The following is a 22,383-nucleotide window of genomic DNA, read 5'->3' on the forward strand; positions in this document are numbered from 1 at the left end:
AACCCTGGCAGGTCGATTTGTGCCTGTCGGGACACAGATAAGAGTGTGAGTGGGGGTAAATCGCTCCAGTATGACTCCACAGACACATATGATTGTTCTTGAGAGAATAATGGCTCCCATTGTCTGCATGATGAATGCAAACAACGGCCCAAGCTCCCTCCGACACACTGGTGCTTCAAATCCATTCTTCAGGGTCTGGGATTCAGGGGACACCATGTGATGCACCACGAGTGGCATGAGAAGGAACAGATCATTGCTTTTCATCAGTGAGTCACAGCGAATATAAATAATCTATGATCCCGCATTGCCTGAAACAACATAACTTCTTTACTGGCGCGATGCTTGTCTGCTTTGGCCTAATTCCTGGTGGCCTGTGGTTGTCCTTGCTGGTTCATACAGGTCTGTGCTCATATGACACTTGTTAAGCTTAGTTTTTGCTTATTTATGCACAGTGATTGGTTGGTCTGTGCTCGTTTACACTAGTCTGTATTAATCTGAAGCTAGGGGTTTCTGTATACCGGTCTGATGCTGGTATATTTTGGTCGATGACGGCTTCTGTGTTGGGCTTGTGTGGAGATTGCATGTTATGCCTAGATGGTTTCCTTGTTTTGATGAGCTTGAGGTTTGTAGATGACTCTATATTGCTCATAGATTTGAATGTGAGTGTTTGTCTCTGTGTTTGCCCCATAGAGGACTGACGACCTGTCCAGGGTGTACCACGCACACGCATTCATTGACGGTCATTTAGGATCGGCTGCAGTGACCCACAGCTCTAAGTTTGGTGAAGATGTACAAAAATGGACACGTGATTGGTTTTTGTTTATCTTGTGCTCTCCTGAAATAGAAGCGCATGAAGCTATTTCAGAAAAAAGAGGGAATAGTTGTGGTCTCTGCAGTTGTTTTTAGTGGGATTTTTGAAAGGATATCCAGGAACGTTTTCAGAATTCAAGATCTGACACTATTTTCACGGTGGAACTGAGTGTTAAAGAGCTGTTTCCTCTTCTGTCCCTGTCTGTCTCACTCCTGCTTCAGTTTGTTTTTGGCGTCCTCGTGAGGTCAAACAGCAGGGGGCAGAAGAAGGCTTTCCCCCCCCCCCTGACGTCATCCCGGCCGTGCCGGTCACGTGACTATCACGGAAGTCAACAGAATGTCACAACAGACACTTTACTTAACTTTGTTCCTGCTTTCCCTTTAATGTTACTCTCACGTGTTTTCAACACGGCTGCTCAAATGAAACCGCACGTTTGTAGAAGACCGAGCCGCGGACGCGCTTTAAGCGGAGATTTTAACTTGTTGGGTCGGTAGGAAAAAAAAAAAAAAGCTTGAAAATGTCGAACGATTCGTTTTTATCGAGGATTAACGTGGTGCTGGTGATGGCCTACGGCAGTCTGGTGAGTTTCTTTAACGTCGCTGTTGTCCAACGTTTGTTTCACGTTCTGTGAGTTTAATTTGCTCCGATAATTAGAACCTGAAATATACACAGGTTGAGTTAATATGACAGACATTTGCATGTGTTTTGTGTCAGTTTCAAAAGTTTTAGTGTCAGTTTTATCAATAAAGAGCAGATCAGATTAAGGACGTATCTTTACTTCGTAATTTAATAAAACGTCCAAGTTTTCATGGTCTTCCTTCAGACCAAATGTTTCCCAGATGTTTTAGTTTCTGTTATTAACATTTTGTACTATATATAATCTTAGTTTAGACAAAGATTCATTCCCCTATAAACTAGAGTGATTTTTTTGCACTTTTATTGTATGCCTATGCATTTATATGCATTTTATATTTTTTCTATCCTTCCCCCTGCATAAAAAATGTCCTAATGCACAGAATGCATAAGTAAACTACCAATGTGTTTGCAGACTTCACAAAATTAAAAAAGTAAAGCATAACTTTACCATTCAGCCATTCAGAACCTTTCAATGCACATTTAGAGCTGTTGGAGTAGAAAAGATGATATTCTGTTGTACTTTAGGAATACATTGATAATCAGAATGGTATGCAGCATTTAAGAAATTGATGAAATTGAAGTAATTTTGATCAACAAACAAATGAGTAGAATGTTTTGAATAGCAGGGGTTTATATAGAATCTGGTAAAACGTGGATTGAAATGGACATGGGTGGGATGTGAATTCACTTTATAAACCTGTAGTAAAATAGTAATTGAAAAAACTACTGTGCTATTAAATTTAATTAAAGAAAATGTAGCAGGTGCATTCATTTGTTATTGATTCTTTGTGATATTTTTTACTGTCCAGTTGCGTGTTATCCTAACATATAGATCTAACGCTTACCTTTTCTGTAGGTCTTCGTTTTGCTCTTCATATTTGTCAAAAGACAAATAATGCGACTTGCCATGAAGTCTCGGAGAGGACCGCATGTTCCCATTGGCCACAACGCGCCCAAGGTCAAACATCCCATTGTTATCAACCAGAAGCATGAGTCTGTTCGCTGTTTGGCGGTTTTTGTGTGACCTACATAGGACTTTTTTTTTTTGTGTTATCTTTCTTACAGGAGCTGAGACAAGAAATTGAAGCCAAACTAAGCGAGGTCCAGAAAATCCACTTTGAACCTCGTCTGCTGTCTCCAGACGATAACCGGCTAAAGCACAGCGAACAAACTGGTGAGGAGAGCTCACACACACTTTAAAAAAGAACCAACAGCAGTTTTTTTTGATGAGCGTGTGTGTGTATGTGTGTGTCACAGCTTCGTATGACTACCTGTACAGAATGAAAGCTCTGGACGCCGTCAGAGACGTCGGTGAGCTTTGCTCTTGTTGCTCCGTCAGCGTTGTTTGTGCCGTGGCGGCACGTGAAGCCATCCTCTTCTCTCGTCAGATTTCCCGTTCCGTGAGCTGGGTGGATCGTCCACCGCCGTAACGGGAAAGAGATTCCGTACCTGGCTCTTGCAGCTGAGGAATTCCCCCGGTGCGTTCAGAGACAACGAAAGCTCTCTGATTGACACCGTGCTGGATGGGTACAACAGCGCGCGGCACGGGTCAGAGGTCAGCGTTTTTATGTGTGCATTTGAGCATTCCTAACGTGTCAACCAACCCAGTAATATATACTGGAGATAAACGCCTCATGCTCAACAACTAAAACCTTAATAACAAACATTGTCATATTAAACCTCATTTGAACTTTTCACAAGTTTTTCTACAGAAACAACTGTCATCTTGCACTTGTTTGACAACCAGATAGATGGGAGGATGAATAAGCGTATTTCTCCTCCCAGTTTGAGAGGAAGATAACATGCAACACTCAGGGTTTTATCTCTTCCTGTTTCTGTTTTTAGGCATTCGGTGAAGCAGAGTTTATGAAATACAAAGAAGCTTTAACCGAGCTGGCCTCACTGTGAGTAAACACAACTTTGGCCCTGTGCTAATCCCAACGTGGAATGTTAATTATGCAGTTGGGAACAATCTGCCTCTGCGTGCCTCGTTTCAGCGTGAAGTCCCACAGGAGCGCCAATCCGAGCCAGCACCACCAGTCCGCAGCCAAAGACCTGACCAGTACCCCCGAGTCCCCCAGCGCGTCCTCCCCGACCCAGACCACCTACCTCACCTCCAGCTTCCAGCAGCGCAGCAAGAGGTCCAGGCACTTCCTGGAGCTGAAGAACTTCAAAGATAACTACAACACCCTGGATAGCACCTTCTGAGCGTCGTTTGAGCTCGTCCAGTGAAAAAGGCCAGAACGACACCGTGCTGCCAGTGATTACAGTGCCTGTGAAGTGCAAAAAGAAAAGTTCCACTGCCTTCATATACGAACATGTATTGCCTGGTTTACACTATATTGCATATCAAATGACTGGTACAGTTAACTTAGTGTTGCTTCTTCATATATCCTGTCATGTTGCATGTGCGAGCGCTATTTATGGATAGCAGAGTAACTACAATGAGTTGATTTGACCAAAACGAAACCAGAGCTATGCAATGGCATCCGACAGTGGTTTTCAAGGTGGAGGAAAAGTTTCAGCCTTAATTTGTCCTTTTTGTTTTTATTTTTGAGGAGAACTGGTTAAGTCAGGGTTTTTACGTTGAGGGTAAAACTGTTCATTGTTTTGTTGAAACGTGTTTTTAGAGGTGAATTTATTGCAGATGTATTGTAGATGAATTACAATGACTTTGGTGCAAAGCCAAAGTTAAGTGTAACAGTTACTGACTATACAAACAAGCTTTCCCGATATTTCTCAGCTTCTGCATTAACAAGCGTAATGAGAATTATGCCTTAATGACAGCTTATGTTATTGCGCACACAGCATGTGCAGCATGAGTTTGTGGGGCAATGCAATTTACGTCCTGAAGGGGGGATATCCTCCCACATGTTAAAAAAAAAAATACTTCTGGTGTCAGACAATCAGTATTTATTGCACAATGTACAGGCCTATGCAGATTTATGCTAATTAATCGGATGTCTATTACTGCTCATTGATTTATTTTTTTCTCTCAAGGAAATCCAGCGTTGACAGCTGCTTCACACTGAGGAAAACACTGTTCATTTTACTTATGTTTACATTCATGTCTGTGCCGTTTTGTCCCTCGGTTAATTCAACATGTTTAAGTTGGTTTTTTTAAAGCCTTAAATACTTGTTTGACAGAGGCCTTCTTTGTTTTCCGTGAACTGTGATGAATTGCTTTGTTACACTTTAACCGGTTATCTCAGTGCAATGTAACATGACAGTATTTTCGATCATTAATCTGTTCTGAATGTAAGTCTCTTCGCCCAGACTGTTCCCCAAAAGTCTGAACTGTCTGTTTCATTTGATATTTGAAGATTCCCAGGGAGGCATGTGATGCCCGAGTAACTTCGGTTTTGGTGTTGATTACTGTGAAATAATAAAACTGTGAGATACGGTTGAGTGAGCCGTCAAGTGTGTGTTCAGTAGTTCAGTGTCCAGCAGGGGGCGGTGCACACATACAGACTGACTGGAGTAAAGTGAACTTGGAAGCATCGTGATGAATCTTCAGGAATTTATTCAGAAAAAAAAAAAACCACAAACACAAACGACAGATTATGGCCTACTTCATATAAAAGCTTCTACTTGAAACAGTCCGACTATAGGCTTTATTTTATATAAATAAATACAAAGACGAAAGGTGTTAGGTAGAAATCAAAACATCAAATCATATCCAACAATATGTACAACAAAGGTGAATATTTACACGTCGACTGGGAGCTGAAATGCTTTACACAGAGAACGAGGAACAACGAGGCTTCAGGGAAGAACCAACATCGTGAAACTTCTTCAGTTTTCCTTCTGATTTCTCACAGTTTCTTAAAAGTGCCACATTGTTATTGGGTGGGGGGCTTTTACAAGAAGCAAGAATTACTCAGATATATTAAGAAGCTTCCCCCAACATCATGAGGATTTTTGGCTGTAGTCAGTATTTACATGTTTGAGCTTCATACTGTTCACTCAACAGGTGAACAGAGTCAGTGATCCGTCATGTTAGCTTCAAGACGCCGATGCTACGCCGCTGTTAGTTTATATCGTCACAATAAAAATTCTTGCGCTTTGTGCAGCAGAACAGTTTTGTTTTGACACTATGAAGTCAAAGGTCAAATAACTTGGCAAAGCAGGACGAGGAGGGAAAACCTGCTTTATCACACCGACAATATAAACTGTTTAATGATCTTCATTAATAAAGGTAGTCCCATTGAGACGTGCAGTCTCATTTACAAAGGAGACTTATTTATACAGGTGCATTAAAAAAATGGTTCAAGCATCTTTTGAAATTTGATTGTGATCACTTTCGAAGAAAACAGTCTAGAGAAATATAATTTCCCTATCTTATAAGCTACATTTTGAAGAATAAAACAAAAAAGGTTTGAAATACTTGAGCTTATGTGTAACAAATCTGAGATAAACAGACGTTTTCACTGGGGTTTTTTTTTGTTTTTTGTTTTTTTGATGCACCTGTATCTGCATTAAAGCTAACAAACTTTTTGATTCTCCACACAGACACATGCTGATGGGTTTCCCCGGAGAGCGTTTGGTTTTACTTCTACTGCAGCCGTGAGAGGTGACCGGCGTGGCGGGTTACGTGGGTTTTAGTAAAGCGGTTCGGTTACAGTCTGCACTCGGTGGGTTTGGCGGCTCTGAGCCCTTCTGAACAGTGAGCGTAGGCTTCATCTGCACGCTCGCTTCACGACTTGATCTCGATGACTTTGATGAACGGCAGCGGTTTGCTGGACGAGGTTGACGGCTTGATTGGTTTACTGTGAAAAGAAGAAGAGAAGAAATTAGATGTTATCATACTGGAGACAGCTTGAAAATTTGAATCAAATACACAGTCAGGCCTGGATAAGTCACCTGTAGACAATCTGCGGGTTGCGGTCGGATGATAGGTAAGAATTTGACCTTTGCCCTCCGAGGAAGTAGTCAATCTGGTCGTGCATTTCTCGGTTCTGCACAAACAGAAAGGTTTTAGAGGTCATGTCCAGTGATACCAGAGGAAGAATGTGCCAATAATTAAACACAGGACAGACACAGGCTCAGCTAGGTCCTGTTTTCATGCTTTCATGTTTTTAATACTGTCATCTTCACTGTACAGGTGAGCTCTTCCATCACAAACACGTCAACACTGTACATGCATTAACTGTAGAGAACAGGCCGGGAGAGACCGCCACGTTTCCTCAGAAAAACTTCACACTGACCGACTATAAAAGAAGGGAAGCGATAAAAGCTTTGCGTTCTGAATGTCAGGCAAAGCGTCCAGGGAAGTTCTGGCTTTTTTAAAGAACCCTACCCATCCTGGACGTCATCTGTTCCCCCTGATATCCACTGGAATGAATATATATTTCCCAGAAGACAGTGCGCAGCCCTCACCTCAGCCTCCAGAAACGCCACTTTCTCCTCCAGCTCTCTGATCACGCGGTCTCGCTCCTGGATCACCATGCGGGAGTTCTGAAGCTGAAATTGAACAAGCATGCCGGGTGAGCGCTTGGCAAATACGAGCTCGGGGGCGACGTGTTTGCTCTGCAGAGTCCCACAAATGCGCGCCTCACCTGCTCGATCATGTGTCTGACTTTCCTCTGTTGGCTCTTCAGCATGTCGTCCAGATGGTGGATCTTCTCCTTGAGGACAGCCACCTCCTTCTCCAACTGTTCAGCCCTAAAAATACACACCCCACATCTAATCAGCATCACCCATTAATACTGGATATTTGCTTATCGGCGAGTGTGTGTGTGTGTGTGAGAGTCAGCTGACCTTTGATCCCCGCCGTGGCCCTCCTCCCTGATTTTGCGCAGTTCGCGCAGCTCGTCCTCCCGGCTGCGGATGGCCTCCCTCAGGGTGGCGCTCTCCTGCTCCATCCCTCCCAGCAGCCTCTGGAGGTCCTCGATGCGTCTGTCTTTCATCTCGCCGGCCTCCTCTGTGACCCTCAGCTTCTCCTCCTTGTCACTTAAACACTCTCTCAGCCTGCTGCCTTCAGCCTGAGGAGGACCGGCAGATCATTTTGTTCATTTTGTGACTCTCATCAAACCGAAACGAGGCTTCAGGCAGTTGCTAGTGCTCACCTGAAGCCTTTCTTTCTCCTCCAGGTGTTTCTTTTCCGCCTCCTGCAGCTGCGCGTACAGACGCTTGCTGACTTCTCTCAGCTTGGCTCTCTCCGCCTCGTCGTCCGCTTCCTGTCAGAGGAGACGAGCGTCATATCAGCAAAACGACGGACGGATGCTTTTCAAATGAAGCAATTGAAAATGTGGTTCTCGTTTCGTTCGGGGCTGCGTCGGTTTGGCTTTCGTAAAGAAAGCAGGCGTGCCGGCATGCGTCACTGGAGCAGCTGGATCGCAGCCAGAATTTCCCGCCTGTTTCTGCAACACTACGTCCCAGTGTGACTCACACACACTCACACACACAGCTATAATTGGAAAAAAATACAAACAATTAAGCTACGAACAATGGTGTCAGCATCGTTGTGTGTGTACAAAAGACTTGTCGAGAGTAGCGTGTGCAAACGGCTTAAAGACAATACAATACTAATAAAGGGAGAAGCATCTGTGGAATGAGGAGGGAACAGAGTGTGCTGGAACAGCACTTCCAGCCATTTTGGTACACCCAGGGGTGCTTCAGGGGTATTTACGCTCTCACTGTCACTTCGAGCCCTTTCAGCTTCCCGTATCACGTCTCTCCCTGACTCTTTAACCCGGCGCCTCCCTTTATCTGCGCCTCGCGGAGCCGATCGCTTTACAGGCGTCAGCGGGGACGGCTTATTGTCGGGAGAAAAACGCAGACGGTAATCTGAGGCTATAATGTACACCTGAGAAATGTGAAATGCTCCTCCATATTGAAAAGACTCATGCATACCGAGGGTGTACACACCGCCTTGAGAGGATTTTGTTCACATGTGAGTCCGCTCACCTGTCCGTCAGCTTTGGGCGCCGCTTTGGGAGCGGACGAGGCGTTCTTCTTAAAGGGGAGGCCGACCTTCCACCCGTTTGTGTGCGTCTGGACAGAGAAAGGGAGGAAGTCGGTGAGGGACGGGGTGAACGGCGGCGGCCGGAGAGGTGCAGGAAATGCCTTTGAGCACACAGGATGGAAGGTTAACAATGGAGGAGCCACTCCAGCGAGGCCTACCTTGTTTTTGGCTGCCATCTGCTCTCTCAGCGTCTTCAGGCAATACCTCACCTGGGTGAAACAGACAGCTTATCAGCTACTGAAATAATAGAAGGCTGTTTTTTTTCCAACATGTTCAACAACACAAGGAATTTATCATAAGCAAAAAAGGATCAAGGTAAAAAAAACAAAAAAAGAAGGCTGACGCACGACAGGAAAATCTAATTTGCATGCACCAAACAGGCAAATTCTTCTGTAACCCCGGAGCCAGGGAGGCCAGACTGCAGCGTTCCAGCGTGTTTGTGAATCGGTCAAACAGCCGGGCCGAGACGCTTTCCAGACGCTCACCTCCTGTATCTGCGAAACCTCATCGGACAGCATCTTCAGGCTCTGCTGGTGTTTCTGCTGCTCCTGTCTGCGCGCCTCCAGATAAACCTGCGGGAACACCGGAGGTGAACACCGACGCAATCGCAACGCACGACATCTTCCCAAAACGGCGGCCGGGCCACACCCACCTTGATGACTTCCACCTGCTCCTCTTTGGACTTCACGGGTTCGGGCGTCAGCGCTGTCCTGTCGCTGGCCTGCTGCACCACCGCAAACGCCCGTCCGATTGGCTGGAGATAAGAAAACCGAGGAGTGAACGCTATTGCGTGATCTCAGGAGGATGGGTGTGATGCGTCTCCAAACACCATAAGTAAACACGAATGTGTTCGCAGACGATCCAGGAGCATCGACGTTACGAAACCGGATTTGGAAGAATGTTATTCTGTTGTGAAACATCTGTCGGCAGTGTGTGTGTCCATGATGCAATTTAAGTAATAAAAAGTGGTCTCCCGAGCCCACAAGCAGCGAGTCGCCATAACAATAAGGAGACAGAAACATTTAGACTTAATCACTATGGAGACAAACCCTGAAACATCTGGACAGACGTGGTCAAAACCATGAGCGGCAAGTGAGACGTGCCGAGAAAGATGGAGGAAGGTTATGTAACGTAACTCGGTTTCCCGTCGATTTAATAATGAACGTCTTGAAGGTTTGCGAGTGTGGGAAACATCAAATCGACGAGCCGACAGCAGCTACAGCGTGTTTACAAGCACATTTAAAAAAAAAAAATCTTTTTAATAGTTAGAGCTGAGTTGAGCTTCTTCAGGATTTCTCAGTTTTCAGAACTTTCAGACCCAAACATGTGCCAAAAATTCAGAAAACTAAAGTTGATGGGGGAAAAAAAAATGAGTATTTAAGTATCCCACCATACTTTCCATGTCTGTATCTCACACTGTTCGCTCTTCTCTGTGATGTTACAGTCCAGCGTGCGTGTTATGAATCGCAGGAAGTCCGATCCTTACCTTGTCTCTGTGCGGCTCTGAGCTCCGCGCCGCCTGGTTCTGGTCGTGCAGAGTGAGCCTGAGCCGCCGGCGCCCGTCCTGAAGAAGAAGGCAATGAAAAGTAAGGAGACGATGAAGCGAAACCACAAAGAGACCGTTATGTGATGGAGAGACTGATTGAGGACTATTTTGAGGAGGAGGAGGAGAGGGGGAAAAAAAAGAGGAGGAGAGACTGAGTCATACTCACTGAGAGAACCAGAAGAAGAGGGAGAGAGAGAGAGAGAGAGGGGGGTCTTAGCCAGAGAGAGAGAAAGCGCGAGCGAGCGAGCGTCAGAGAGAAAGTAAAAGTTTTTCACAGCTGCCCAGAGACAGATTGTTTGGTTTAAAGTGTGTGCTGTGGACGTCAGAGAGACTTAGGCGGAAACCCTCCAGATGCTCGCGGCCAATCGAAAGCCGTGGGTGGATTTTCTGGGAGAGTGGGAGCAAAATGTAATGTCAAACAAGTCGGAACGTTTCCATGGCAACCCAACGTCACAGTCGCCATAAACTATCTGGCACAGTAACAATGCGAGGGGGAGGAGAGAGTAAACAACTCACACATGCGACACTTCTGAAAGCCCCTCACAAAGTTTTACGCTTCTGTTTTTCACAGGAAAGGAGACCCTCTGACAGGAAAAGTCTGTGTGTGTGTGTGTGTGTGTGTGTGTGTGTGTGTGTGGAGGGAAGCCCCCGATAAATGATAGGCTGTTCTTGCAAGCATGCGGACACCAGGGAGGAGGTCAGGGACGTTACATAACTTGGTCCTCGGCCAGAGAAGTTGTTGTTTATGTTTTCCCCGCCGCCGGCCGCCGAGTCTCCTCATGTCAACTCAGAGACGCGCAGCACGGCGAGATGAAGTGGCGGCCATTGTAAACAGCAAACAAATACACAGGCTGGTCTAAACACTTTAAATTACATAACCTGGCACAGACGGGTTAACTGGTGTTTCATGAGTTTATGGGAAACAGTTTATTATGTCTGACAGGATGAAGAACGATGTTTGCAGGGTTACTTGAACAGGTGTTCAGGATTCGTGAGAGAAATCACGACACTGCAGTTCAAGAGGTTTGAGCAGTTAGTCAAAAGACAGATTAAGTCTACCTGAAATGAAGAAAACAGTGCATTACAGTGTGTGTGTGTGTGTGTGTGCGTGTGTGTGTGTTCTCTGCGAGGCATGTGTTAGTGGGAGTGTTTGTCCTTGTTCTTGTACATTCGGAGCTTATTTCTGTTTTCTATCAGGTTCCCGTCACTGTGTGTGGTTTTTTTTTTTTTTGTGTCACCTAAACAACGTCTCCACGTCTTTTCAGTGGCTGTGACAGAAGTTTTGGCCTTAAACTGAAGAAGGAGTTCACAGAACTGACAGGGTTTTACTGTGTTTTTTTTAAACAATGTTTTAGAAAACAGACCTTGAGGGATTCAAGAGAAAAACGGAACCTCACCAATTCAAGTGAAAGCTTTGAAAAACTGTTTCATGAGGAAAACATGTCTATCTATTTATGTTGGAACCCTTGTTGTAGTGATGAGCACAAAATATCCTCGGTTTAAGTCTGTGTTGACCCGTCTGTGTGGAGTTTGCATGTTTTTCCTGTGGGTGTTTTGCGTTTTTACACCCACAGTTCAACAACAAGTATTTAAAGCTTCAAATTAACAAATAAAAACTGAGTGGTAAAGATTTGGGTTCATTTTTTTCTTTCTTTGCATCATAGTGAACTTATTTCTTTACAATATAATTAAAAAAAGAGAGAAAATTAGGCAAAACTGTGTTAAACTACATCTGAAATGATCGGCTGCTAAATATTAACCCAAACTATGTTATCATCGCTGACTGGTGGATTTCAGGTTGTTGCATTCCTTCTGTCTGAGGCCATGTTGGCGGCATCTTCTAGCGGTATCACTAGTACTAGTTACATAAACACAGTGATGAGATGATAAAATTGTTGTACATGAGTTAAAGTATCTATCCTGGATAAGACTTAATATGTGAATTAGCCCTCAAAGTTAAATAGAACTGTATAGTTGTGCACATTCAACGAGTTACCAAAGTCCTAGATCAGGGGAAAAAAAAAATCTAAAATGTTTTGGAGTTCACACTGAGCGGCCACCAAAGTGAATAAAGCCACTACTGTAATAGTTGAAACCCTGCTGTCGAACACACAGAATGCAAATTGATTTCAGCCAGACGGGGTAATGAACCGGCCACTGTTACATAATGCCGCCATAAAGAGCAGTTATAAAAGAAATGCCACGTGAGTGGCAGACCACAGAGGGCCTTCAGATTAGCCGGCTACCTGCTCAGGAGCAACACTGACAGGGGAGGATGGAGGGAGGCTGATCTGGCTAAGATAGAAAGAGAAATAGAAAAAGAACAGCAGGAGCAGGAGCGATCCAGGGCAGAGGAAATAGACTAATGTTTTGGCGGGTCCTACAACAAACAGAGCACAGAAAATGAAAGTAAAATCTAAAAAAACCCTGTGTCTTGTTAAACATCCTTTCCACTCAGATTTCAGACTCCTGAGCGCTGGAATAGGGAGCAGCGATTACAGGAAGAGAGGAGAGGAGGGGTGGGAGACGGGGAACAGTGGGAGGTTTGTTGAGAAGGAATCCATCATTATACAACTTCCCCGGCTGCACACAACCAGACAAAGACCACTAATCCTCGCTCGGGCATCGGCTATTTACGTGCTCGTCGCTCGGTCTGCATTCTCTTTTATATCTACTGACACACAAAAATGCGGCCGTGTCCCACCTCTACAGGCAACCTGTAATACTAGACCGGCCGGGAACACACACACAAAGAGGACCAGCTGGATGTGGACGGCCACGGTGCCACAGGCGTCCACACACACACACACACACACAACAGAAGGTCAACACACTACTTTTATAATGGAGGAAACATGAACCTGAGCTCACGCACAGCTGGGTGCACGACAATAGACACAAAAGATCACGGGATGTGGACGGACTGAAAGGCTCCAGGGCCACGAAGACGCTTTTTGTTTTTGGTCTCTGGCACCGGCGGGGGTGAATCTCATCTCGGTTCAAATTGCTGACAGGTGACCTGGAACTGGGAAATACTGCGTTGAAACAAGCGAGACTGGAGCAGCGACGCTTTATGGTCCAAGGCGTGACGTGTGCAGCTGTAGATATGATGGCCATAAATAATCAAACGCCCTCGAGTCTCACTCCTGCGTTCCACAAAACAAAGAAAAATCCTCAGGTTTATGAACCTGCTCTTCATCACTTTCTCGCTCTCATGCACGGTTTTCCCACACATGCTGCACAAATGTCATTCTTGTCTTGTGGCCAAAATGCACCATGAAGCTAAAGAGAGAACAGGTGGAGCTCAGCTGCTCCAGCTTCAGGTATTAATTCAATGCGATCATCAAGATAAAAGCATATTTGTCCAAAGAATAACTCAACAAAGTTTAAGCTCTACTGCAAACTTACTTGACATTTATCTTAAGCTTTCGAATAACCGAGGCTCACGTCCAGTTTGAGCAGCTCCATTTGGCTTCAGGTACAATGGAAAATATTTACTTTATCTGCGTTATTTAATAGAGATACTTTGGAAACGGTGAGCTGATATTAATCACCACCACATACATGACGCAAGTCTCTCCAACCATTTAAAATGGCTGAGAATCAAGTTGTGCTTAATAGAGGAAGCGTGAAACTCAAACACTTCCGTCGCAACCCTGAGAAACTCTGAAGGCCACTTTCTGCTATTTCCTAAACATTCCATGAAAAAATAATAAATATTTTAATCAAGACAGCAACTGATTTATAAAACATTCAAAAAATCATTTGCTAAAACAATGTGGAGCGAGGTCTTTCTTTGGAAGTAACGATCAGGTGACATTCCACAGCGTTAAATTAAAGGTTAAGGCCGTTAACGGGAGGAGAGGAGCTCAGAAGATCAGTCGGGTGTTTGCGTTGGATTATCATCACATGAGAGCAGGTGACGCTCGACATGCCGTCCACTAACACACATCTGAGTCATGAAGATGAAGCCAGAAAACCCTGTCATTTCCACAATCTTCTTCACACCAGCAGTAATCATGAGGTTATTACTGCTGTCCTGCGGTGTGTGCAGTGTGTGAACCAGGTGTGTGTTTTTTATCCACTGTCTTCCCTCAGCAGGAGCCACTGTGTGACGTCTGGCTCATTCCCAGCCTGTGAGCTCAGACGCTTCTCATTAAGACTCAGACTGAAAGTGAGGAAATACGTGGGGAATGTGCTGAACTCCTCACAAAGAAAGGAGGAAATGCATGGAGGGAAAACTGGGACAATAATAGCAAAGACACACACACACACACAAAGAAACAATCCTGGCACAGGTCAGCAATGTTAACTTTGTTCCAGTTTCAGAGCTGCTTGTTCCCTCTGTGTTCATCTGGGAAGCAGAGTGTCTCTGTGCTGCGTCAGGCACATTCCCGCTCCTCACTTATCCCAGACATACCGCAGATAACCAGGAAGAGCGTCCCTCCGTTCTCCGTCCCCTCCACACATCGTGCCGGAGGGATCGAGACCTCGGCTGTCTCGTTGGAACCGGGTCAGATAAGTGTATCTGCGTTGAGGCGAAAGTGCTTTCAGCCACACGCTCCAGTGTGATGTGAGATTTATGAGACATAAGTCGAGCAAACAAAGTTTCTTATCTTGCTTCGGAGCACATTCCTCAGAACGGTTATTCAGTTTATTAGGTGTGCGCTGCCCTTAGTACACTTTGACCTTTCTGTCAGCTCTAGTTACACAACAGAAAGTGACACGAGCCTAGACTTTTGACACAATTTGTGCTCCTTCTCTCTCGAATCCAGCTAATTCTTCTTTTTTTTAAATCTTCGAGTGTTTCTAAATATTATCTAACAGAAGCTCAGCGTTGGTTGAGGCAGATGTGGAGCTCAGCAGGAGATCACTGAGGCGTAAAGAGTTGTGTTGCGTCGAAACCCCATAAACCACGGGTTAAATGTTTGCTTTTTCAGGCCAGGTTGATCATTAAATCATCGCCGCCAGAGAGGATGAAGCTCATCCAGTGTGTGTGTGCTACATGAGCAGCTGCTGATCGCTCATTTCCAAGTGTGTAGCTAAGCAGAATCAGGGGACGTGTGCTGTTAAATCCCGTGGAACAAAACTTCCCACACACAGGTGGTGCACAAACTGCACAAGCAAAGGCTTTAACAAAGTCCCGCAGCCTGTCTGTCACAACTGCACCCATAAGCCTTCAAATGATGGAGCCACAAGTGACAATCACAGATGTTACTTCCACTAATTCTGAGCTGCTGCCTGCTGGTGGTTTGAGGGGGGAAGAGGGGGGGGTTAAAGCCTTAAAGCCAGAGATTTATCAGCAAACACACCACTTAAAGCCGATGAAGCCACTTGGGTGTGTGACAGAAACACACAAAGCAGCACAAAGCATCTGATGGATGCAGTCAACAAAAGTCCCTGAGCTTCATCAATGTTCTGAACAGTTCAGACCTCTGTGAGCAAACCTGGCCACTGTCCACAGAAGAGCTGCTCTCAGCGTTTATGCACCAAATGTGTGATAAAAAAAAATGATAAAACAAGAGAGTGACTCTGACTTTAAGCTCTTATAAAACAGGGACAGTGTTGCAGTGACAATCTCCTTTTTACTTCATTTTCTAATCCTAGAAAAAAAACAAAAATCAATCAGGCCTTGATGTATCAGTCTTTCCGTGGCTTGATTTGACTTTATTATACTTGCTTAGTTGCTGTTCATGGTTGTAAATGTAAAGCAGAACAGATGCTTGACTCTAAACACAGCAGAAACAACCATATGAGGAGGAAAAAGAGATAAAAGAAGCTGAAGAAGAAGAAGAAAACACTGAAAAGAGGAAAAGATTTGACTTGGAGCTTCATTCGTTTGTAGCTTGGTAATAAATCCAGACAGGAGTGAAACTTACCCCATATTCCTGGTTCCTGATGTCTTCAAACGTGCACAGGCTCCTGGTTACTCCACTCATCTTGACGCGATTGTAACAACGAGAAAAGAATTCAGAAAGAGGCTTTTAAAGTCTCTAAAGCTCCCGGGAGTCCGGTCCTCAGGAGCTGCCGGCTTGTGTGAGAGCGAGAGTGTGTAATGTGTGTGTGTAATGTGTGTGTGTAATGTGTGTGAGCTCACAGGCCCCGCCCACCTGCTGCAGGTCCTAATAAGGGAGTGTACACACACACACACACACACACACACACACACACACACACACACACACACACACGCACACACACACACACGCCCCTGTTATTGCTGCCCCCTCAGTCCAAGCAGCTCAGATCACCAATGAATTAATAATTGAGAGAGATTTAACTCCTGACTGAGCTCGTCCTAAAGTTACAAGGCAACTGAAACCAGAGGATTAAGTTCAGTGATTTAAGGCATGTAGAAAGAGAGACAGATAGATGGATAGACAGACACGAAAAAATTTCTCTTTTATCTCGTTATCTGAGTCAAATTATAACATTTCAATACGTTTCTTGTTTCCATGAGATAACCGATCAGCCACAGTGAACAATAAGCGACTCTCAGTTGTGTCAAAGTTGTTTCATCACTGTTTGCTTGTACAGACGTTTCAGTTCAGTCTGTACCTAAAACAATGTTGTCACAAAATGACCTTGCGACTGTGGTTGTAATACGTTAGTTCCCGCTCAAAGCAGGTTTATTATTGAAAACTGTACAAGAAGGAAGTTTATCACTCAGTTTTCTTTAATCTAAAAAAAAATCAATTTAAAATAAATAAATCAGAAAAAGAACAAATCGTCCCTTTGAAGAAGAGGGAAACATGTTAACTATGTGCTTTATCAACAAATGAAATAATCATATGATTATGAATTTGTTTGCATTGTAACAGTTGGACAAGTCTTTTCTACATTTCTGAATAAAGTGTGTTCTTGGGGCATGTGAAGTGTGTGAGCGGCCCGGGGTCAGACCGAGAGGACCAGCTGACCCTGCAGAGCCGGCGCTGCTGCTCTGGCATGTCGCTGACCACAGCTGATCCACAGACCTCAAATTGGATAAAGACATTAACGGCATTAATGAGAAGCAAACAAGAGCTCACAGCGGCAAACAAGAGAGGACACTAAGTGAATTTGAACGAGCCACAGACAGCGACAAGAGAAAATACAGCCAAGGGATTCAACAAATACCTAAATAAAGCATTTTTTATCCATAAAATCAAGTGTTAAACAAATAAGAATCTTATATTATCTTATACCAGACTCATCCTGAGAGGTGAGACTCCTCCACAAGCAGGAAACTAACACACCTAAACGTCATCATACCTCCAGCCGTCTCCCCAACCTGAGAAATAATTATGTGTTCTGATCGCACTCAGACGCAGACTGATCCCCAGATCAGACAGCAGCAGCCATGTTTACACACATCCATGTCTGAGGCTCAGGATAAGGAGTGAGTCAGCGCCGTGCTACTCATGTGTTCAGGGGTGTTATCAGCGCCAAAATCCAGTGATGCAAATGCATGTAAAAACAAAGTCGCTCAGGTGTAAGTGTGCATGAAAGTCAATTCTGTGTGTGTCTGTCTGTGTGTGTGTGTGTGTGTGTCGAGCATTTGTCTCAACTGAGCAGTAAAACTCAACTTTCCCTGTTTTAAATCATTGTCGAAATTGTTGGAGATGTCTAAATTGAGGCTATGATTTGTACTTACTGTTTAGTTTTGACATTACAACAGTTTTGCAAATAATTAATATAAGTGAGCGTAACATGCAGGGTTAGGGGAAGAAACATGTTTTTGAAATCAGTTTTTTTTTTAAATCTATCCATTAAACAAGGGTCAATAAAAACAGATTGGGGTCAATAAAAAGCTTTGCTTAGGATGTAACAAACTGTTGTTATAGTGAAGTGAAGTTATCCATTCAGATGACTTGTAGAGCAGAAGGACTAATTTGTGTGTGGTCACTTATGGTCAAAGGTTAAAAGTGCATATTCATGACAAATATTTGAGTTCATAATAGCTTCTCGAAAACTGTGATGTCAAACCAGCGACCGTCACGTCTTCTAATTTGGGAAGTGAACATGACAGAGACCAGTACGTTTTCCCACCCTCTCCACTCCTTCATTTATGATCTGGACTGTGACTCAGACACACTGAGGCCGTCCCGAGTATCTGTGTCAATCTGCAAAACGTCTCTGATCCCACATCATTTGTGGGATTGACAAAGGAAAACACAATAAATTAATAATATCCGGGAGTAAAGAACGACAGGCTTTTCAAACATAACATACACTTTTTCATTGTTGTGAATTGTGAGTTATTTATAGAACAGACATATTAAAATTTACTCATCTGACTTCTTCATTGTCATTTTTACAACATTTTAATGACAACAGGAGTATTGAGAAAACGTGTGTCACCGTCTCTGTGTAACCTGATTTGCCATGTTCAGTCTCGAGGGACTTGTATTTCGACATGTGGAGGCCGAGGGAAATGTTTTTACTATCATGTGTAATAATAAACACACCGTGGTTTCAAAACTCATCACGCCCATCTCTTGGCAAATCAGGTTTAAGTTATGCTGGAAAGCTGGAATTATATGGAAACCAGATCCCACCCATGGAAAGTATGCTCCCGTGCATTTTTCTGTTGTTCAAAAACAGCTGTACAGGTTTGGTTACACACGGCGGAGAGGTGGAGCGTCACGGACACCGAGGGTGTGACTTCCCGCCAACACGTTTGTTCCGACTAAAGTCCCCCAAAAGCCGAATTCCCGGTGAAACGGAGAGGAAAAAAAGAGCCCTTTCACATCTTTTGTAGATCAATCGCACAATAGCGCGGTGGGGGGTCGTCTTGAGAAATCAGCCAAGACTTTGAAAGGCAGCTTCACACACTCAGAAGTGTGTAATCTCCAAACAGTCCATCCGTTTGCTGTGTGCCAACCAGCCCACCAGGATGTAAACACATAAATAACCTGCGGAGTCCCTTCAGGGGGCTGGCCTTCATCTCACTTCAAAAAAGTAGTAAAAATAATTACCTGAAGTCATAAAAATATTTTTTTTTTTTTTTGAGGGGTGGAAGAGTAAAACCGAGAAAACAAAATCTTAAGTGTGACAAAGAGATTTAATTGATATTAGATAAGAGGATCAAAACCTCAACATTGAGGCCCGGTTGCTTGTTTGTAGTCCTGTACCCGTTTCTTTGAAGCTGCTTTTGTGTGGTTCTCTGTTGACCTCTCACATTCCTGACATGCTTCACCCCGCGGTGATCCTGGCACCAACAAGCCAGCTCTGAACCCTCTCTGCCAGCTGGGAGACGGGAAACAAACCCTTCCATCCATCATCCAAACATCCAGCCATTCTGGCAGGAGCCGCTCCCAGCCGAGCACGCTCAAAAGGTATGAAGAGGTTGAAGACGAGACCGGATTTTAAAGTGACTTTCACAAGCAGAAACAGAAGTTTGTTGGTGTTGTTTGATATTTTCAAGCAAGATCAACTGAAAACAGCTAGTTTCGTAGATTCAGTGAGTTTGCATGTTCTCCATGTGAGTGTTTCGACTGCATGTAGTTGTGACTTGTCCCTAACCCAGAGTCAGATTTGATGAACAGGAATAGATGGATGATTTTCACAGCTAAACGTAAACCCTTAGCCTTGCTTAGGGGCATCAACCCTCAGAAACAGCTGAACGTTTCTCAAAGCTCTGCCTGGAAGCTTCACTTCGACTCACCGACAACCTGATGTGAAGATTAGCTTACTGGGGCACAAGCTAAAGTTTAACGGATCAAACTGAGCTGTAATCGTCTGTCCTAATTCATGTGGGCACAATAACGACAGGGATGTGCGCCGCCGCTCATAAAGCACCGAGCTCTCCTCCGAACATGGCGGCCTGACCTGGTTGAGCCCCGCTCTGGGCTTATCGCAGCTGTGATCGCTGAAAACAGTCCTAAAACAGCAGATAAGAGGGGCGGAATAACGGAGGGGCTCATGTGGGGCATCGACAACAACTCCTGTATTTATTATCCTGCTGATGGTGTTATTCCACACCGCCAGAGGAAGAATCTGCCACGCTGAACAGCAGCAAATGTTTGGGCAGGCAACAAATGTATGGATGCTGAAAAACAGTAGTGGACAAAAACTCTGAACTTCTACTAGCTGAACTAACTGACCTCTACTCTGGGTGAGCCTTGCCTTAAATGTGAGATTCAGTGCAGTTTTAAGGAAGGTGTGACCCTCACGGCAATCTTTAATCAATGCAGCAGAGTTAAGGAGCGATTTTCCACAGAATATTGTCGCTTTTGTACTTTGACTTATGCGAGTGAAACATTTGCCAACTTCCTCCTGCGGGTCTCAGTTCCAACGAAGTCGTTCCACTTCCAACGAAATTCACCTGTAACAGACTTCCCTGTAGAACTGTGCTGCAGGTGAGATAAGGCTGAAGATACGAGATCTCTCGGCAGCCTTCATGTACAATCTGCACCATAAATACCTGCACACGGCTGATTAAAACCGACGACTTCATTCTCAACGAATGTTTAAAATTCTTCCCGATCAGTGCTCATCCTGAGGGCTCAGCGTGGTTCAGATGCTTCGCTCCTCCAGCACCTCTTCATCGTGCACGGCAGCAGTCATGGGGTTTCCTGCAAAGCTTCTTTATGACACTCCGTTCGAATCAGGTGCACTGAAGTGTGGAGACATTTAAAACACGCAGGCCCTGCAGCGCCCAGCTCATCACAGGCAAACGGTTTTATGAAGTTCTTTTATAATCTGTTACACAACTGAAGCTCAGCCTTCATGTTTGAGGAAGACCAAGTTTCAACATATGCTTTTATTTATTTATTTTTGTACTCTGATTAAAAAAAGGAAAGGCAGCTTCATTCATATATTCATCGTTCAGTATTAATGCATTTTAAAGTGCCTTAAATTAACAAACACCTGTTGAAAGCAAAAGCAATTGAGATAGATGAATAAATACTATTTCTAGGAGGTCATTATACAATAAAACAGAGAGAGCTAAGAAGAATACAAAAAAAAACACATTTACTCCAAATGTGTTTTCTATATTTAAGTGTGGAAGTGCTACCAGTCACAGTCTGACGCCAGTACGCTTCTCATGTGGATTTTCAGTTGTTTTCGGTTCTCACCCTGCTGTTTGAGGAGATTCAGCGTCCCGTAACAAAGGATCAGATCTGTTTTCCACTTGTTGCTTCTGATCTTTGCTTTTACTCATCCCCATCTTTGGACTTTGTTTTGCGCCGGTGTTGACGAGGTTCTTCCTGCTGGACGGTACAGCAGGCCAGCTGGTCTGATCGCAGCTCTTCCTCTGGTTAACCGCAGACAGGAATTCATTTCTGGCCTCGAACCAAGACGGTTCCAAGTTAACAGGTTTGTCGTACTGTACACGGCCTTCTCTCCTCTGGATTGCATCTTCCTGCTGTTTACCCTTTTGAGTCACACACAGATTGTTGTTTCCAGTTTCACTTTGAGTCACATGATTTCCTCAGAAGATTTCTGTAAACAAAACTTCTGTGGAGAAATGGGGCATCTGTATTTCTCCTCCACAGGTATTTGCTAATTTTAGTTTCCATACTGGTTTTGAAATCTTAAAAAAAAACAAAAAAAAAAACATCCAGGTTAAGAAACTGGTAAACATCCTGTGGTACAGCGAGTCAGTCATGACAGGACAAGGAAACAGTTTATCTCAACATGTTTATTGCTGCTAAATTAAAGGTAATAATAATAATAATAGAAAAACTATTTTCTTGAGCACAGCCAGTGTCGGACGTTTCCAGGCAACACGTGCAGCACGCACAAGTCCCTCCTCTCCACACTGAGACACCAGAGAAATCAATCGGTACCGTTGATCAGTTTGACTGAAAACAAGACTCGAAATTATAAACTTCATTTATAACTTAAACTGATTGTTCAAACTTTACAAAATCAGCTCCGAAAATATTATCTAAAAATGTTAAGTACACTTAAAACAAATCAAAACAAATATTAAGTCCATTACAAAGTGTTTTTGTAAAGTCAAGGCATTTTAATCAAACGACGATTGGTGTGTTTCACTGACTGAACATAAAGGAATGCATAGAGTAAAGTGAGCAGCCTCTACAGTTACACTTCAAACTCCCCAGAACATTTGGCCTTTTCTGCTTTACAACTCCCCCAATATATGTTTAATATATTTATTTTATTTAGTGGCTGTTATTTATGAGCCAACTCATCGCCTATCTAGTGTCTGCTGCACTTCTGCTTCTGCTCAGTTAAGACTAAACATTTTAACACCAACATGAGATTTCAAACTAAATTTTCCAACTATAATTACAAACAGTTTGATCCATCAGGGCTGTTCATTCTGCGGCAAACGACACTGGACGGTTTAGGAAATAAAATTGAGGTTTGATTGAGAGTCAAATGAAGCAGTGTGTGAGGCTTTTATTGTGGCAACATATCGACATTTGGGAGTATGTACTTGGATTTGTAAATCAAACGTCTCTGCACATG

The 22,383-nt window shown here is 44.0% G+C and overlaps 2 protein-coding genes across 2 annotated transcripts; one reads left to right on the forward strand and one right to left on the reverse strand.

Moving 5' to 3' along the window:
• The first annotated feature begins 1,138 nt into the window (after nt 1-1,138).
• ltap1 (lipid transport auxiliary protein 1) lies at nt 1,139-4,853 on the forward strand. The gene is made up of 7 exons (XM_030102627.1): nt 1,139-1,391; nt 2,304-2,405; nt 2,513-2,621; nt 2,705-2,758; nt 2,836-3,002; nt 3,293-3,351; nt 3,445-4,853. Exons 1-7 carry the CDS (start codon nt 1,329-1,331, stop codon nt 3,653-3,655), a joined length of 765 nt encoding a protein of 254 aa, XP_029958487.1. The 5' UTR covers nt 1,139-1,328; the 3' UTR covers nt 3,656-4,853.
• A 189-nt stretch (nt 4,854-5,042) lies between these two features.
• Nucleotides 5,043-16,003, reverse strand: tuft1a (tuftelin 1a). The gene is made up of 12 exons (XM_030103451.1): nt 15,840-16,003; nt 9,901-9,978; nt 9,067-9,168; nt 8,900-8,986; nt 8,573-8,623; nt 8,357-8,443; nt 7,516-7,626; nt 7,208-7,431; nt 7,006-7,111; nt 6,827-6,910; nt 6,311-6,405; nt 5,043-6,216 (listed from the first exon to the last, which is right to left on the reverse strand). Exons 1-12 carry the CDS (start codon nt 15,897-15,899, stop codon nt 6,144-6,146), a joined length of 1,158 nt encoding a protein of 385 aa, XP_029959311.1. The 5' UTR covers nt 15,900-16,003; the 3' UTR covers nt 5,043-6,143.
• Between the last annotated feature and the right edge of the window lie 6,380 nt (nt 16,004-22,383).

The sequence above is a fragment of the Salarias fasciatus genome, chromosome 11, assembly GCF_902148845.1.
Source record: "Salarias fasciatus chromosome 11, fSalaFa1.1, whole genome shotgun sequence".
In the NCBI taxonomy this organism is placed as follows: Eukaryota; Metazoa; Chordata; class Actinopteri; order Blenniiformes; family Blenniidae; genus Salarias; species Salarias fasciatus.

Coding starts and splice junctions, on each gene's coding strand:
- tuft1a (XM_030103451.1), bottom strand. CDS start 15,899: ATGAGTGGAGTAACCAGGAGCCTGTGCACGTTTGAAGACATCAGGAAC. Junction 9,979..15,839: donor TCAGGAACCAGGAATATGGG/GTAAGTTTCACT, acceptor CTTCTTCTTCAG/GACGGGCGCCGGCGGCTCAG. Junction 6,406..6,826: donor TGGCGTTTCTGGAGGCTGAG/GTGAGGGCTGCG, acceptor CTGTTTGTGCAG/AACCGAGAAATGCACGACCA.
- ltap1 (XM_030102627.1), top strand. CDS start 1,329: ATGTCGAACGATTCGTTTTTATCGAGGATTAACGTGGTGCTGGTGATG. Junction 2,406..2,512: donor TTGGCCACAACGCGCCCAAG/GTCAAACATCCC, acceptor TCTTTCTTACAG/GAGCTGAGACAAGAAATTGA. Junction 2,622..2,704: donor AAAGCACAGCGAACAAACTG/GTGAGGAGAGCT, acceptor TGTGTGTCACAG/CTTCGTATGACTACCTGTAC.